This window comes from Blennius ocellaris, assembly GCF_963422515.1.
Source record: "Blennius ocellaris genome assembly, chromosome: 16".
NCBI classification, from domain to species: domain Eukaryota; kingdom Metazoa; phylum Chordata; class Actinopteri; order Blenniiformes; family Blenniidae; genus Blennius; species Blennius ocellaris.
This window is the reverse complement of record NC_137665.1, coordinates 18,182,705-18,200,134: the sequence shown is the minus strand read 5'-3', so window position 1 is coordinate 18,200,134 and position 17,430 is coordinate 18,182,705. Positions and strand designations below refer to the sequence as shown.

The window sequence follows — 17,430 nt, the reverse complement described above, 5'->3', positions numbered from 1 at the left end:
TGGCTACTTGACATGTTCTTTATCAGATATCACCTTTGAGGTATTTAAGCACTCCTCGCACATCGCTCCATGCTGACTTCGTCATCTTTTATCACCTTTTTTCATCAGTCCAGTCACAATTACTAGGAAGGAGTCTTTTCTGAGCCACTGGACACATCGAAGACATAATATTTAACAAAGCCACAATTACCAAAAGAAGTTCATGTTTTTTGGGGGTTTTTTGGGTGAAAATTGAGCTATTATACCTGTAATTGCCATTAATATTTGAGTGTTGAAGAGGATATGTAAAGTATTATCTCATTTCCAGTTGTTGTGGGAAAATGTGTGCGAAGAAAGGGAAGTGAGGAGCGGGGGGGGGGGGGAGTGAAGAAAGTGTCGGGGGGAGTGGAGCTATTGCAGTGGTATTGTTATTAACTTATCATTAATCTTAATGGGAGACGACTGACACAAAGCTTAATTTGAGAGCCGGGGTGAGTGAAGGTTGAGAAGGAGATCGAGGTGCCATTTCCAACCCTAATTATACATCTCTTCAAAAAGGATATCTAATAAAATGCTAATAGAAACAGTGAATCATTCATTGACCTGATGAAAAATGGAAGGTTTGAGCCAAAGGATAAGAATTTCTCAAAGAGAGACAAGGAGAAGAGTGAGCCTGGTAATTGTTCCTATTCATCTTTTGTCACCTTGATTTTAGGACCGAGTGGCCCGGCAACCCTTAAAGTCACATCAATGACTTCCAGACGCGACTTCACTTCTACTGTAAATGAAGCTCAAATCAAAATAACTTGATCGATCCAACATGTCAGTCGATGATGTGTTGTCTTTCCTTCGGGTTTTTGATGTTGAGTATCTTAAGATGCGCTTGTTTCGTTCACATTATGCAATTTCTCCCTATTTGTTTCAGTCTCAATGTCAATAAAAATGTAGAATAAACCTCTAATTTCACATTTCCATACATCCATACATTCTCAATAATCTATGAGTATATATTTGTGACACCACAAATATACATACATCAATTTAGTTCAAAGCTTATTTTGGTGAAAAACAGAAAATCCTGATGTACTTTAACCCTTTATCTGTAAATGAATCATAAAATTGTACCTTTGTAAATTGTGAATTTCTTCCCATTTGTTATAACCCAAGAGTTAGAAGTTAAAATAATGACCGAATAATAACGGAAGACATGAAAAACACTTCATGTGACACAATGATTCGGATGCATGTGTAGGATTTGTGTGAATTTGAGGAAATAATGAGAATTTTGTGTTTCAAACTTCTCATACGTCGACATAAACGGTACAACACTTTGCTTCTTTCACCTCTTGGTTCCAGTCACTGCGTCTGATTGACGCTTTTATTTTGAAAATGTGAAACAATAGGCAGAACTGTGACAGCGTATTTAATCACAGTGATAACAGAGTTTTGCAGCTGGTATTGTAAATAGCACGCAGTAGGACTGAATGAGAATTTGTAACTATACGCATGGAAAAAACATTTACAGGCAATTTTAAGCTAAAAAACATTATATATGTGCTGTTTTTTTTTTTTTTTCATCAGTTGTTGACACAAGATTAGTTTAGTAACTTTGAAAAGTGCTGGATTTGCCTCTTTAAATACCCTTCAAAATGTTTTCCAGTTAAATGGTTACCGAAGCTCTGTATTCTCCGTCTTCGGGTCACATCTTTTGTTTTTCCTGTTGAAATATCTTCATTCTATTCATGCAAAGAGGCCAGATTGTGTGTCGTTTCCTTTATTGTTCAGTTTGAACTTCAGACTCACTGGTGGTGATGAAGCTCATCCCGAATCAGGCCAAAGGGAAATGCAAGTCAAGAAGTTATTAATAACCTGGACTCCCATCAGCAACATGACACAACCTTTATGAGTGATTGTGTTTAAGGATTCATATTAAATACAATCCCCCCCCCCCCCGATGTTGACTGCCTGAGATTCAGAGGTCGGCCGCCAGGATGTAAAAGTTTGGGAACTTGTCAGTAATGAATAATGAAGCAGTTTGCACTCAAAGAAAGAAGGTCTGATTAGATTCCAGGCGTGTAGGTGCAGAAATAATTTCCCTTTTGTTGGCCTAGTTGTTTGGATGCTGCAAGTCTTTTTAATTTTATTTCAATAATTCTGCATAATATAATGACTCCAAAGAGGCCAAATGACCTGGAAATCCCACCAACAATATTAAAGTATGTAAAGTTTATTATTATTATTATGGTTATGATTATTATTATTATATTGGAAAATTAATACAACAAAGTCAGCCTATTTATACCAACCATGCACAAATGATCAGGATAGACAAAGCCCCCCAAAAAACAGAAAACAAACATGCGCACTCTTTGTACACGAGCAAACACACACTAAATACACACGGATATGCCCTAATGGCATTTTGGGTGCTTGAAAGGTGAGACAAAGGTAAATCAATACAAAGCCATTTTGTAATTAAAAGAACTTGGGGGCGAATTAGGCAAACGACTGTCTGGAAAAATTGCAAATATTGATTTTAATTTACAAAATAATATTTAATATCTTTTATGTCCTTGCAGAAATGGACAAATTAGATTCCCTTGCTCTTGTCCTTTGCGTCGCTTCCCTCCTGCCCTCCTCTGCCGCACTCTTTACGCCTCTTATCACAGGATCCAGGTATTTCTTCACCCTAATGACTGTGGTTAATGACAGCGTGCGGGGGCTGGGCAGTGGGAGAGAGGAGCCGAGCGCTGGCACGGCCAAGATTGAAGACGGCCTGTGGGTGTGGAGGTGGACGGATGAGAAAGTGGGTTTTTGTTTTGCAGCAGAGACGACAGCCTGCTGCTGCTGCTGCTGCTGCTGCTGCTGCTGCTGCTGCTGCTTTTGTGCGACTCAGCAGAGTCGGGAGCTAAAAACAGACGCCGCCTGGCCGTGTGTGCGGCGAGCGCAGAGGAGGGCGAGGTGAGGAGGCTCAACGTGGACCCGCTGAAGAAAGTGACTAACAAAAAGAGTGAAGAGGAGGATGGAGATAACAAGTGAGGAGGTGGTGGTTACAAATTGAGGAGCGCAAAATCTTCCTACCTGCATAGAATTCGGGGCTGTAGACAGCGCTGACCACTGGATTTAACTTCCAGCCTGAAACGAAGAGAAGGGGAGAAAGAAGCGATTAGTGTGGCGGCGTACGGTTCGTCATCTGCGCTCATGATTTCAGTGGAGTTTTAATCAGGCAGTGTGTGTGTGTGCCACATTCGGGTCCACCTCACTGGAGTTTTGGATGCGAGTGTGACTGTTGCTGGTGGAGACGAGCTTTCGGCCCCGTCCACATGACAACCGCGTCGGTTTTTTGTTTTTTTTTCATCCACACGTAACAGAGTTTGAGGAGCTTGTTCGATTTGAGAACGTACACAATGTATTTCGGTGGCAGCGTCACAGCGCCGTCTATAAGCACAGTACTACATCACGTTGAGTCATTTTCATGGCGCCGTGTGGACGGGAAACTTTTTAAGAGCGACGGGGAGAAAAAGATTGCTTCGGCTCGTGTGGATGGGGGCCTTCAACCGTGATCGTATTGTGGAAACAGGAAGCTGAACCCTGTTAGTGGCTTTAGGTATTGAGAGAAACGTTGTTGTGAAAATGACTTAATCTCATTGTCCTGAACTCAATCCGCACTGCGCGTGTGAACGCAGCCCGCCTGCTCTTGTTCCAGGTCCCACGTCGGTCTGTGCTGACCACACTGGTGACGTGTCGAAACCTAATCGCATCTCTCCTGCCTGGGTCTTCACCCTTTAACCCTCGTCTCCTCTTTGCCTCTTGCTTCACCTTTTCTTCACTTTTCACATCACTGGACTGACGACCTATTGTGAACCCCGTCAACACAACGATAAAAAAAAATTAAAAATCTTCACCCGAGGCCGAGGTCGACCTCATTCCTAGTTAAATACCTCCGTGTTAATGCTGAATATTTTCTTGTTGATTATGTTCTGACTGAACTTTTATCCACTTCAAGCTTTATTCGCATGTTGAGCTCACATGAATCTGAATAAATAGATACATTCCCATATTTATTTCCCAGATTGTATTTGGCAAAAGAAGAAATAAACTTTGTATAAATGCCTCCAGCCACAAAACAATATATTTTTTTAATATATTCTAATGTTATATTCTAACGTTCATGATTAAGATCAAATGGCCAGAATAAAAACACATTCATAAATCAATGAATAAATTATTGAATAAATAAATACATTTTTTAAAGTTAATTCAAAATGATTGGGGGAAAAAAGAAAGAATCTTAATGTTCTGCTCCTTAAAGAAAAATCATTGTGAATCAGGAAGTGATCGTGATTTATCAAAATGAAATAGTCTTGACACTGAATGTTATTTTACTCCCTCATATTCTCGACCTTGTGGTCACAGGGTGAACGTCAGATGCACAATGATCTCGAAACAATGATTAAAACTCAACAAATTCAACAGTCTGCTCCGGCGTTTGGGGGCCGAAGGTTAAAAACCAACCAGCTGACTCCGCCCCGGCTCGGCCGGTGCAAAGAGAGAGAGCACTGTGATTTGGAAGAACGAATCTTAAGGACGTGATCGTCGTCTGCACACGTGCTTATTTTGACCACGAATCTTACGACAATTCTCCACGACCTTATCGCACATCGCGATGTCGTCTACCTGCTACCGGTGCAGCGGTTGCCATGGCGACCTCCGCACTGAAAGTCATCAACGCCGTCTGAATCGCCCGTGTCACTGCGCAGTGAAGCCGTCAGGCTGGAGCATCTGGGTTGAGCGGTGGCAGCCGCCCAGCCCCGGGCCCCCCCCACCCCCCAACAATATTTCATGTAGTGACTGCTGTTTACCACCATGTGCAGTGTTTGGCTCGCATGAAACATGTTTTTTTTGGTCCGATGGCCAAAACTGGCGGTCCCGTGGGACCGTCGAAGCTCCTCTCACAGTCTCCCACATGTCCTCATTACTGGAGCTGATGAAAGTGTCTTTGTCATTCTCCCCATCAAACCGCGACTGGCAAAGCCACGTGCCAACTGTTGATGTCTGCATGGCCTCTAAAAATCTGAGGCTTGGAAACTTCTTCAGAATTTCTCTCTTTTTATTCTTTCTTCTTCTGCACGTATTTCTTTTTCCATCCATCCTCATTATATAACAGGTCTTCATGTGATCTGTTTTTTTTGCTCTATCTGAGCAGTATTTCCACATGTTGGGCCGATTCGTGCAATACTGCCTCCCCAAGAATGGGCCATTCCAGGTAGAGCTCATTACGCTGCTCATTTGTTCTCCAACCTGGAAGGTCTCCATTTAAACTATCAGTTCACACAGAAGTATGTGTGTGTCAGTTTGTGGGGTGACTTTGCGCAATGCAGTGCGTGAGAAAATCAAACACAGCACAAATATTAGGCCTTTTAAAAGGTTACATAGAGACGGTAGTATCAAAAGGTATAAAGAAGATTAATGAAATACACAGAAAGGGTGATATTAAGAGCAGTGGTATGGTGATAGAGGGGTAGTTTAGTTTCAGGGGTGGATTATTTTATAATAGTAAAACAGATAATTAGGATAGAACAGGGGAAGGGCTACATAAGCAAGTTGCTTCTCCCTATTGCTTTTCGAACAGCGAAGTATGCACTATTATTATGATTGATGAGTAATTGGTTATATTAATATTATTATTATGTTATGATTGTTGTGCTGAGAGTGAATAATATTAAAATTGTATTCATTTACTGTTTTTCTCTCTTCTCTATAGTCATTGGTATGAACATATTGTTTCATTGTCTTCAAAGGTTATTACTATTGTTATTATTTTTTTCTTTTCAATGCTCGAAAGAAAAAGATAAGTATATCATACCAGCTAAGTGACTAATGTTGGGTCTATAATGCAAATATTTCACATTAATGAGTTTCAATTGTGGAAAGGTATGTCGATTCAATGCTGCACAACAAATAAACGTCAAGAATTTAACTGAGGCTAACAAAGGCGGAGTTAAACTTACCATTTGCATATGGGTTGACAGTCTTCTTATTTGTCATTACTCGGGCTGTTGCATTGTTGACCTACAGCAGGTGGAGACAGACGCCGGTGAGTCATGATATTCAGCAAACTCCCTGCACACGTTTAAAGTATACTTGCATGCAGAATTCCCTCATGTCATAGACAAAGAAGGCAGTACATTGTGTCACAGCAAACACCCAATGCCATGTCTGTGTTTTCAAAAAACTGCATTCAGAAACACCCAGAACGACATCCAAAACAAAACCAGTCTTCTTTTCCATCTGCATGGATTCTGTCTTATGTCTTTCCAGCATGCTCTCCCCGACATAGTGACATTTCAGTGATACACAGACCAAAGAATAAAAAAAAAAAAGGAACAGATGCACTGTCAACATGGTGTCTTGTAAAATGTACAGATGCATGCGATGGGTGAGGAAGAGGAAGAGGAGGAGGAGGAGGAGGAGGAGGAGGAGTAAGAAAGGAAACAGACGAGGACGATGTCATCAGGGGAAGGAAGGAGAGATTATGATGGGAGCATTATGCAACATCCAGTCAACTTGAAAATGTGAGAACTGTTGTGACCAAAGCAACAGAGAGCATTCACACTCAGACAACAGCCTCTCTTATTCATTGCAGAGATAAATATTGAGATTGGAAAAAAAACAACCAAACAAACCAAAAAAAAAAACAACCAAAGAAAGGAGGTGTACTGAAATAAACCAGCCGGTCGATAATCGATTAAATCATTCCAAATCAAACCAAAACGGAAAGGGTGGATCAACGTAAGGGTGCATTGTCGTCCAAAGTAAAAGAAAAGAAATGGATGGAAAGGGGGTTTCCAACAATCTCAGATAGATGTGCATACAAAGTCATATTTCAGTCGGTATCGCTCGCACACGCAACATCGGGAAAACACTTGAACACGCACGCCGACACGCAAGAAAATATGTATGTCATTATACAGCATCAACTCAACCACAATCCAAAAAGAAATGTCACGTGAGTTTCAGCGTTGCAAACGTTCCAGAGAGAGAAAGAGAGAGAGAGAGAGAGAGCGAGAGAGAGAGAGAGAGAGAGAGAGAGCGAGAGAGAATGCTGACAGAATGGCTTGCTCGCCCACACTTACCATTCCCAAACTTTTTGGCCCCGCCCACTTGTTTGTGTACTGTTACCGTTGTGACTGTGTTGGATGGGGGCCCTACACAAGCTACCGTTGGAAGGATGGTGGGGGAGGAGGGGATGAGAAAGGAATAAGTAACGTCTTACTCAGGTGGCCACGTAAACCTTTTGTAATCATTCCACTGCACAAACTCTCTCGCTCAGCCGCTCAGCTCTCTGCACACACGCACCGAGCTGCTTTCTTCAAACTCCAAACGTCTTGTCTGGACAATCCCCGCAGTATTTGACTTGCATTAATCTCTTTGATTTTTTTCTTTCTTTCCAGCATCGTGGCGACAACAATATATACATAGCAGAAAGATCTTTTCTTTCCTGCATTATATTTGCCCTATTTTATCTGTATGAACCCAACAAAGAATGTCCAAATACTTATTTTTCAAAACACATGACACAACTTTTATTTCTCTGTAGCGTTTTGACAGCAGAAGGATGAAGTTAAGGCTTGCACTGCAGACAAGCACAAGGAGGAATGTGTCTGTGAATAAAGAAGGATGTTATGCAAACTACAAGGGAAGCCTGCTAAGCTATCTCATTGATCTCCACTGGTTCAAGACTTCAGCTGTTTTCTGCAGACTTCACATCTATTGGAAACAATTCCCATGATCATGCTTGTTGTGCCCATTTATTCTCGCCTAATTATAATCAAGGACATACGGTATGCTTGTAATCTCTTGTTAAAGAGTCTTTTTTTTTTCTTTTTTTTTTTACTTATTGAATTACAATCTACAACACAATCATAAAAGCTTCAAATCCATTGTCGTGCTGAACAGAGGCAAACCTTTGTCAAGAGGGCTAGTTTAAGTCCCTTAACACCAGTAATGTTAATTGCTTTCATTTTGTAATCGAGCTGTCCTTTGGCTGGCGGGATTCGGGAGCTTGACCTCCCCTCAAGGCAGAAACAATCATTGACATTGACAAACTGCCTGCAAGTGGGACCAAACATTTCACCGCAGGTTCTCGGCAAAGCATGTATAAACAAAGAGACAAAGGTACCACTGCATTAGGGATCAGTCGCTGCGCTGCAAAGCCTCGAAGTCTTGGACAGAAATTCACAGAGCAAGTAATGTTTCAACAGTCTTGTTTTGAGTTGTATTTTAGAAGGTCTACTTTACATTTCATATATCTTTTTCAAGCTGAGGTGTTAATCTTACAAGATAAGTAATCTTGATTTTTCTTTTGAGCATTCGTGGGTTATTCTAAGATAACAGGCTGGAAAAAAAAAAAAAGATAAACTATAGCTTAAAATAAGTTGACCTTGATATTCTACATAACAAGTCCTATTTCAAGAAATCTTACCAAGACAAATTTCACTTGTTCAGATTTGCTCACTTTTTTCAAGCCAGAATAACCTTCATTTTGTTTTGAAAGGGGAATTTTTTTCCAATGAGGGATTCAGGAAAGCCACAAATTCCAAAATTAAAGGAATAAATATGCAAGACTGAAGGGTGTGGGATTATTGAGAAAGAAAAGCCCTATAATCTGTTTAGGTAGACATTTAAGCACATTTCTTCTTCAATCAGAGGAAATAGAATTGATAGAGCCACAGAAGCATCTTTGTATTGAAAAACCTTCAGGGTCTTATTGAAGCATCTTATGTTTGACCAGGGTCTGGGAGTTGTTGAGGAGCCAGAAAAGACTGGAACTGATGCTTTTGGCTGAAAAAGAAATCAAAAACTTACCTCTAAATAAAGCAAATAAACTCTCATTTCACCCCCAAAACTCAAATGAAGAAGAAAGGGGAAGTGTGAAGAGGCACTGGAACTCCTCAACACTGGCTTTTCTTTCAGGCTGTAATTCTTCATAATAACACCCTGCTCTGTGTCGTCCATTGTTTGGCTGGTAAGTTATACAGTTCTTAAAAGACACACGCAAACCAAAGAGAAAGAAGTTTCTCCTCTCCTCTATGTGAAGTCCTACATGCGTCTGTTCCTAAGAGCTTCAGGCAGAAAAGTGCAAACGACTTGGAGGAACGTCTGCCTTTAACATATCTGTATGAGAAAATGTGCCGAATTTGAAAGTCTACGTGATTTATTAGTAGCTCCTCTGCAAGGGTCAACTATCTATTGAAAGCACGCTTGAAACGGGACTATTATTGAACATTTCTGAAGGGAAAAAAACCGAATTGTAGGGTTTAGGAAGCTGTGGAAGCAGATCCCTGTCGTTGAAATCCTCAGCTGGGTTCAGACTCGACTCCCATTCAGAATGAGAATTCTTTGCATGGGGGTGAACGCAGAGTTATCTTTGGAGAGCTGAAAACGCTCCACGAGGATACACGGACAACACCTCAAGAGGAGCTTGGGATGTGACCTGAAAAGGTCAGAACCGAAACGCCCGCTGAAGATAATGTAGAGGAAGCCAGAGAGCTTTTGATGCTGCGTGGATCAGACAGCGACACAAAGCACGGGGAGGCAGGACCTCTCGGCGCCCGGAGAGTCTCTCTCTCTCTCTCTCACTGGTCTACAGAGAATTTGGGACTTTTCAGATAAGCTGGTAGATTCTTGCAGACATGAGATCTTGCTGCAGAATCTGGACAGAGCGCAGGGGGATTAGGCTGTTCTGTGCTCGAGCTGAGGGAAAATAGTCATTATCGTTGATGCAAAAGACTAGAATAGCTTCCCTTCGTGCTGAAACAGATTATGGGCATATTCATACGTTACAGTATTGTCAGAAAATGATAAGGGTTGAGTGAAAGACAAAAGGTTAACCATGTAGAAAAGTATGTAGATAATTAGAAGAACGAGTCGTACTTCCAGATAGTTCAGAGGTCGATTACGTGTCGTTGTGGTAAAAGTCAAAGACCACGAGACACAGGAAGGAGAACAACTGCAAAGGTTTGCCTGATGAGGAAGATGAGCAGTTTCATCTCTGCGCCTGAATGTTCATGGAGTTTCCAATAAATATTGACAAACTGCAGAGAGGCGTCGGTCGAAATTACGTGGAATCAGTGGAATTAACAATTTAGGTGAAGGAGGTTTGCATGCAAACGCAAAATGAAATGAATTACCAATGTTTAGAATTAACCCCTGAAGTACTGATCTAAATATTCCATTCTTGATGAGCAGGAACGATCCACTGCACGGAGAAATCTGCTTTCCACTGACAGCAGGACCAAACGCCGAGCCCGTCATCCCCAAAGGCAACTTTGAGGAAACGTCCTCCACTATGTTCATTTTGACTGTTGAGTCGAGTTCGTTTAACAGCGAGGCTGAGATCATCTCTCCACGCGATTTCAGATTTAGAGAACGAGGAGAGCTGCTTGAAGAAAAGACGACTTCTGGTGTGGACAAAGTGATCAGCTGCATCACGGAGACGAACTAGTTCAAACCATACGTGGCTGAAAATGCTGGTTAATTAAAGAGATCCTGGTTAAACGACCGTCGTCGCCGACCTGCATACAGTTTAACGTTCAGCTAATTTGACATGTGGAGAAGTTTGACTTCACTGTTTGATTCAACATCTTTTCAGCTGTCGTTAAAGGACTATTTATGACATTGATAAGTGGAGATCAGGGTTATGCTTTGTGGCTGTTCCTGACTAACATAGAAATTAAAATGTCACAAATGTGCCGAGATGAACAGTAAATCTTTGCTTTTTAAAATCTGAATGAATCTCTGTGGGAACGGAAAGGCGTTTTGGCTTGTTTGCCTTCTGTCTTCAGTAACGTACGTGGGAACATATGAACAGGTCAGGGTTGATTCAACACCAACATCTTCAACACACAAATGTTCATCTGTAAGTTTTCTTCTTCAAACCTTTTAGTGAAGGTCACATTTTTCTCGACAAAACCAAGTGGAACAAAAAAAAAAAAGAAAAAAAAAAGGGAACAAAAAGAGCAAAACTAACAAAAGAATAAAACAGGGAAAGTCTCTCACATACAGAAATGTCGGCCTGGTTATGTGTCAACATTTATTTGGGTTTGGATTGATGAAGCTGCACAAGAAAAGGGAGCTGATGAGGCTTGCATGACTTGACAGCTTGATGTATTAAGAAAGATGGCGAGGTGGGAAGTGGCGGTGGACTGCCAAACACTCACCGGCAACGACCCTCGTAAACAAACACACACACACACACACATACACACACACACACACACACACAGAGAAGCTCACAAAGAGGAAAAAGGAGAAACGGGGGAGAAGGAAAGACTTTGATATATATATAAAAAAAAAATAAAAAATATTAGAGAACATGCACCTCTATTTTACGGCCTTCCACCACGGTGCCATGTAATTTCTCTCTTGCCCTGTCGGCGTCCATGCTATGCTCAAACGTTACAAACCCAAAACCCTGCGTGTGGAATGGAAAGAGGAAAGAACAAGAACATCGTTTAGGAGAAATCAAACATTTAACAGTGAACAGTGACTTTCTTCAATACACAACACACAGCTGCTTCAAAACCTGTGGGAGTGACGGGGTCAGTAAGAAGTACACACATATACAAAACCAGAAGTGTGACATTTAAATGTAATCAGATACTTTTCTGTCTGCAAGAAGCTTTGTAGAAATAAGACCAGGAAAAAAAAAAGTCTTACTTTTCTGAATTATTTTGGAATAAAATATGATTGTATTTACTTATTTCAAGGTTCATTTGGAACCATAAGCACCATTTCCATGCAAACGTCACACAAAATCCCACAATTATAATAAAGCCGTGAGCCATAAACATTCTCTAGGACTACAGTAATTTCCAAACTTTCCAAATTCAGAGTGACGTGATGCACATGAACGCATCATCCACGTACCCCTAAACATCCACGGATTAGTCATTGTTTAATAAGCAGGGTTTAAAGTGCGTGCAAAAATGTTGTGGCTTATAGTCCATAAATTACGGTACCTTCAGAAAGGTTAAATCACCCTTTGATTGAACTGAGGAAGACTCAAAAAGTTCAGTTTTACATATTTGCCTCTGAAAAACAGCAAACTGCAGTTTACAATATGAGTCCAATCAATGAAACTACATGTGATCCAGGTGTGTTTTTCACTTTGGACACTTTCTATCACCAATTGTTGATGAGCATCAAACTGAGGAGATGAAACATCTCTCTATATATATGTCTCTGTGTGTGTGTGTGTGTGTGTGTGTGTGTGTGTGTGTGTGTGTGTGTGTGTATACACACACACACATTTCATCTAACTTAAGGGATTTGCAGCATTTTACTGTTGTGTCTCATTCATTGCTCACACAGATCAACAATCTCAGGCCACAAAGGTTAATAACATGGTAGCAATAACAATGCAGCCTGAGTGCCGTTTTCTGGTGTTGTAAATATATTAATCTGAGCTCATTTGAGAGGAAATTAAAGGAAACCATAAAGAATGAACCTTTTATGAGATAATATCAGAAATAAAATTCAAACTGAATCATTACGAAAAGTGAAAGCTTGGAAATGCGAGGCATTGTGTGCAACGTGTCAGAGAAGTTCAGACTTTAAAAGCAGCCGCAGTCTAAAGAGAAGGAGTCAGAAACAACGTGCTGCTGTTCTCAGGAGGACATTTCAATATACCAGTATTGATCTGCCATGACTCTGGTTTATTAATGAAATAGACTGGGAAAATACCTAATTAACTTTGAACGTCAGTCTACAACATTCCCATCAATATCAAAATCATATTGTCCCTCATTGATGTTGTTTATCATTGAATGTTTCATTGACTGGACGTTTCTCATTTGTACTTCTAACCACAAACACACAACCTCTTTTTTTCAGAAATAAATCTTCCTGTCTGTGTGTTTTTGTTGGGTTATTTTTCACCAGAGTGTGTGGCTGGCCAATTTAGTTCAGTAGTTGAATCAGGTTCTAAACTAAATAAAAAGTTAGAAGGGATGTCTTTGTTGACTTGTGTGGAGGACATCGTCCGTCCGCCACCTCAGGAGGAGGACTGCTGCTGAATTATGGCGCACAATACCAACTTTGGCTTAGCCGCGCAGTTCTGGTGGAATTTAATCTCCTTGAGGTTCCCAAGTTCAGCCTCCATAGATCAAACACGCAGGACCTTGACTTCAAAGTGCAGGAAGTGCTCTGATAAAGGCCCAATGTATTCTGTGAAAGCAGCGAGCGAGGCGTGATCAATCACCTCAGCTGATTCATAAGGAAACTTTAAAGGAACGCCGAGAATACAGTACAAAAAAATACAAAATAAAAACCATCTCTGACAGGAACTTGTTCTCGCTTGGATTTCTGGTACAGGAAAAGCTCATTACACTCTTATTGGATAAATACAGGAACAGAGAGGAAGCACGTACCTTGGAGCCGCGCTCGTTAAAAATGATTTCCACATCCAAGATTTTGCCGAATTGCTGTAACGAAACAACATGAGCTCGTCAGTGAACTGATGTTGTGAGATTGTGCCAGTGTGTGTGTGTGTGTGTGTGTGTGTCTGTGCGTGTGTGCGTGTGTTGCTGTACTCACGCCGAACATTTGCCTGAGGTCGGGGTCTCTGAACCTGAAGGGGATGTTGGAGACGTGGAGTCTCTTGGGTTGGGCCTTGCTGTCTGTGCTTTCAGGTACAGTCTGTGTCGGAGGCTGACTGTCTGTCTGGGCAGCATCATCTGTCTGCTGGGAGGAAAACAAAAACAAAGACACACAAATGAAAGATAAAATACTTCGGGGAAGCGAGTAATTTCACAAGATTCTTGGCAATACAAGCCCTCCGGGGTCAGAACCGGTCGTCGGTAACTTATTTCAGTTCAGTGATTTCTACGTTTGAGGTTTTCAGGTTGAAGTCCTCCCTGCGTTATTATCTGCACGTTCTCACTGAGCCGGTTTGGGTTTTCTCTGAGTTCTGTGGTACAGATTTGTTGTTTTTTCTCCACACTTTGTTTGTTGTCTTTTTCGTCTTTGCGTTGAACAACAATCACAACACCACAACATTCACAAAAACCCTCCCTCCCACCATCAGCAATACAAGAGTATCTGCATAAAGAACATGTAAATAAAATAGCAATAAAACCACACACAAAATAATAAAACTGTAAATCTCGCCAACGTGATACCAGAAATAAGCTCCTTCTCAAGGGGAAATATAGAAAACTAGAATGTACCAGTTTTAGTACGTCATACAGGTCCAAACTTATGGAATGAGTTGGAAAGTAACTTTACGTAATCAGCCACATTATCCATATTTAAAAGGAAACTAAAGAATCAACTCCTGGAGAGGGAGGCACGTGGTTTACATTCGGCTTCGTACTCACATAAAAGGTTTTCCCTCTGTATGAGGATCAATTCAAAGTAAACATTACTGCTACATGCACGTAAATATAGTCATTTATTGTCTTTTCTTTTTGAGCTCATAGTTCATGACCACACTAAATAAATTAAATGAATGAATGAAATCCAATCTGGATGGACTCAAGTAAACAGAGTAAGTGCTCATAGATCAAGAAAAAGAATTAGAATAAAAAAATAAAAAAATTAAAGATACAAATAACAAACTATTGTATAGATTAATCATTAAGAATTTGCTTGTTACACTCATTCTTCGAAAACGTGAACCAACAAGAAGATTGGTAAAGACCAATAAATGCATAGAAATGTGTAAATTCAAATACACAGAAAATCATTAGAAGTAAACGACAGTAAAATGCAGACTAGAGGCATGATGTAATCACCTTTTGGCAGAAGAAATGCATTTGAATTTATTGCCTCCATATTCTGCTTGTATTGAGTTTCATTTAAACTGAAAAGATTTGACGTTTTTTTTTCCTTTTTTTTAACTGTTTGTTTTGTTGTCTATTGCTTAAGGGGAGTCATATTTCCAAGTCATTTTGTCCCTCTTGCATAGTGTGCATGAAATAGCAATAAAAGTAATCTTGAATATTGAGCTAGAGTGAAATCCTGTTGCGGAGTAAATATTTCCTCCATCTTGAAAATTGTTATCAATGTGATCAATCCAGGCTTGTCCTGCAGGCGTTTCTTGTTCTCTGGTGAAAGTTTGCAACAGCTGAATCGGGGCTTCTAAAGTGAAAAAGGATGTGCAGTTTCTTATGTTACATTTGTTTACTCTCTTTCTTGAATGTTTATTAGCGATGGACGGGAGCGGATGTTTTTCCGGGTATGCTAACGCTGCGAGCGCGGCGAGTTGCCTCGGTATAGGAGGTCGATAAAGTGCCAGAGGGATTTTCATATTGACTTCAGGTATTTCAGCGAGAAGCGAGGCCTTGGCTGCTTCGATCTACGCCAGCAGAAGACATGTGCTGATTTATGTAGATCGACATGTGGCAGCTCGTCCTGCAGCGGTGCGAATAACTTTGAAAAAAAAAATTCAAAAAAAAGAATCCAACAAAGAAGCCGAACAACAGCATCTATGTAAAACGGGCCGCTATCTGTGGCGTCGCCCTCTCGTCCGCGGCTTGATGACCTCAATCAGTGGATAAATGACACCCAGAAACGTATCCAGCTCGGACATGGCACAGACTCACTCGCAGGCAGAAAATATTTACAAAGAAAAAAAAAAAAAAAAGCCTCCAGGCGCCCCTGAAGTCCTCTAGGGAGGAGAAAAAAAAAATCATGTATTCACCACCTCGGGCTGTGGCTTAGCTGGCAGCGCAGGCTGGCTTTCAATCCCAAGGTTAGCAGTTCGACCCCCTGCTTCATGTGTTGAAGTGTTTTTTGGCGATGACAGTGAACCCCGGGTTAATCCCCGACTGGTGTGTATGAATGGATGAATACGAGCGGTCGTACCACAGTGTGACGACAGCTCCATTTCCCCTTTCTGTCTTCAATGAGTCAGAATGCAGCAGGTGACATGGACGTCCACCAGATGAAAATGCTGAAATGAGATTGTTCGCAGGTCGTCACGCCGCCGGAGTCCGTCCGTCGTCTTTTCATCACGCCGTCTGCACACGGATCATTCGAGCTTCCTTCACCAGCCGACAGGAGTCAGTGACAAACACTGAACCAAATCCAAATTAGTCTTCTCATCCTGTTTTTTTAGTTCTTTATTGTTCGTTGTTTGTTTGTGTCTGGAACCTCGAGATGACACTGTGTGTAATGTTGCTTCATTATCATTAACTGACCCTGCGCCAGAATATCTTTAATAAATAATCTATAGTCATTTTGACCGTTTGTTATTTGATTTTAACATCCAAAGGACAGTGATTATTTGAGGAAAAAAAGAGGCAGAGTACATAAAGTGTAATCGTCTTTCTGCTCGATTATATTCATACATTTGTAAATTTGCAATTTATTTTATTTCAATGACAAAAAAATAAAGTGAAAAAAATCTTTAGATAGAATGAATGAGTTTTCTTTATTTTGTCTAGTCTTACAGATTATGACAGGTTTAAAAAAAAAAAAAATGTATTCTTGTGTCTCATTCACACCTCTGTGAATGTCTTTATTTTCCTCTTACTGACTCATATCTAATACTCTGGTGCGATTTGGAAAGCGTGGTGTTGTTTATTATGTTCATTCCGCACCCAGCCAGATGTCCTTTCAGTGTCAAGAGTTTTGACATCGGTGAATATTAACCGATCCTTGCCGTGTTGAAAGACCTCCGTGTGAAGGATTGTAGGACAAAACACTGCAGTGTTTCTATACGGGGGCTGATCTCCAATGAACCGTCCAGCAAAAGCTGGAGTGAGTGAAATATCGTGAGTCGGCAGCTCAGTCAGGCCAGAACTGCTTCAACAGTGGAAGAAAAACAGCCAGATAATTCTACCTTCAGTGGATTTTAACCAATTCCCTCAATAAGATGCGTCCTCGCGTGAAAGAATACACATTAAAAAAAAAAATCGCCCGATGCACAAATAAACTGAAGTATATCTGCTCTTCCTGTTCTCTTGCAGGTCACAGTGTTTTCAGCGACGATATCGACGTGACAGTCTGGCTCTGTTTCCTTCCAAAACAAAAGCAATTACCCTGCACCTGTTACGATAACGACGCGCCGCGCGGCAGCGGAGACGAGGTCGGCACAAGATATGGTGGGAGTTCATCAGGAATATTCATCCTTTTAATATCTGGTGTGTCGTCACGAAGCGCAACGCAGGTCCGGGCCTTCCGTGGGAATAAAAACTTTTTAAATGTATCGCTGCCGCTCCCAGTGGCGAAACCTCGCCGCACGCTTCCGTTGCTCTTCACCTCGAAGCTCCCGTCAGGTTGCAAGGCGTTGTTTCTGCGCAGCGACACGTTTCAGTTGGGCGTCGTTCACGACTCACTGGTGACTTTACACTCTTCTCTTTCCTGAGCTTCAGGTCGTTGTCCTGCTCAACGAGTTCCACCTCAAAACTTGTTTTTTTTTTCTTTTTCTGAAGCTGCAGAACA

General features: G+C 41.1%; 1 protein-coding gene across 7 annotated transcripts in view; it reads right to left on the bottom strand.

The window, feature by feature from the left end:
- The window catches only part of rbfox1 (RNA binding fox-1 homolog 1), an 86,003-nt gene that overhangs the window by 49,531 nt on the left and 19,042 nt on the right, over nt 1–17,430 (bottom strand). For 4 of the 7 annotated variants that reach the window (XM_080511527.1, XM_080511525.1, XM_080511531.1 and 1 more), the window contains exons 3-7: nt 13,579–13,725; nt 13,413–13,466; nt 11,363–11,455; nt 5,991–6,051; nt 3,061–3,114 (exon numbers count right to left, since the gene is read on the bottom strand). In XM_080511527.1, the coding sequence (XP_080367653.1) occupies nt 3,061–3,114; nt 5,991–6,051; nt 11,363–11,455; nt 13,413–13,466; nt 13,579–13,725 (409 nt within the window). The remainder of the gene's footprint in view (nt 1–3,060; nt 3,115–5,990; nt 6,052–11,362; nt 11,456–13,412; nt 13,467–13,578; nt 13,726–17,430) is intronic. The other 3 variants (XM_080511529.1, XM_080511528.1, XM_080511526.1) reach the window with 2 other exon arrangements.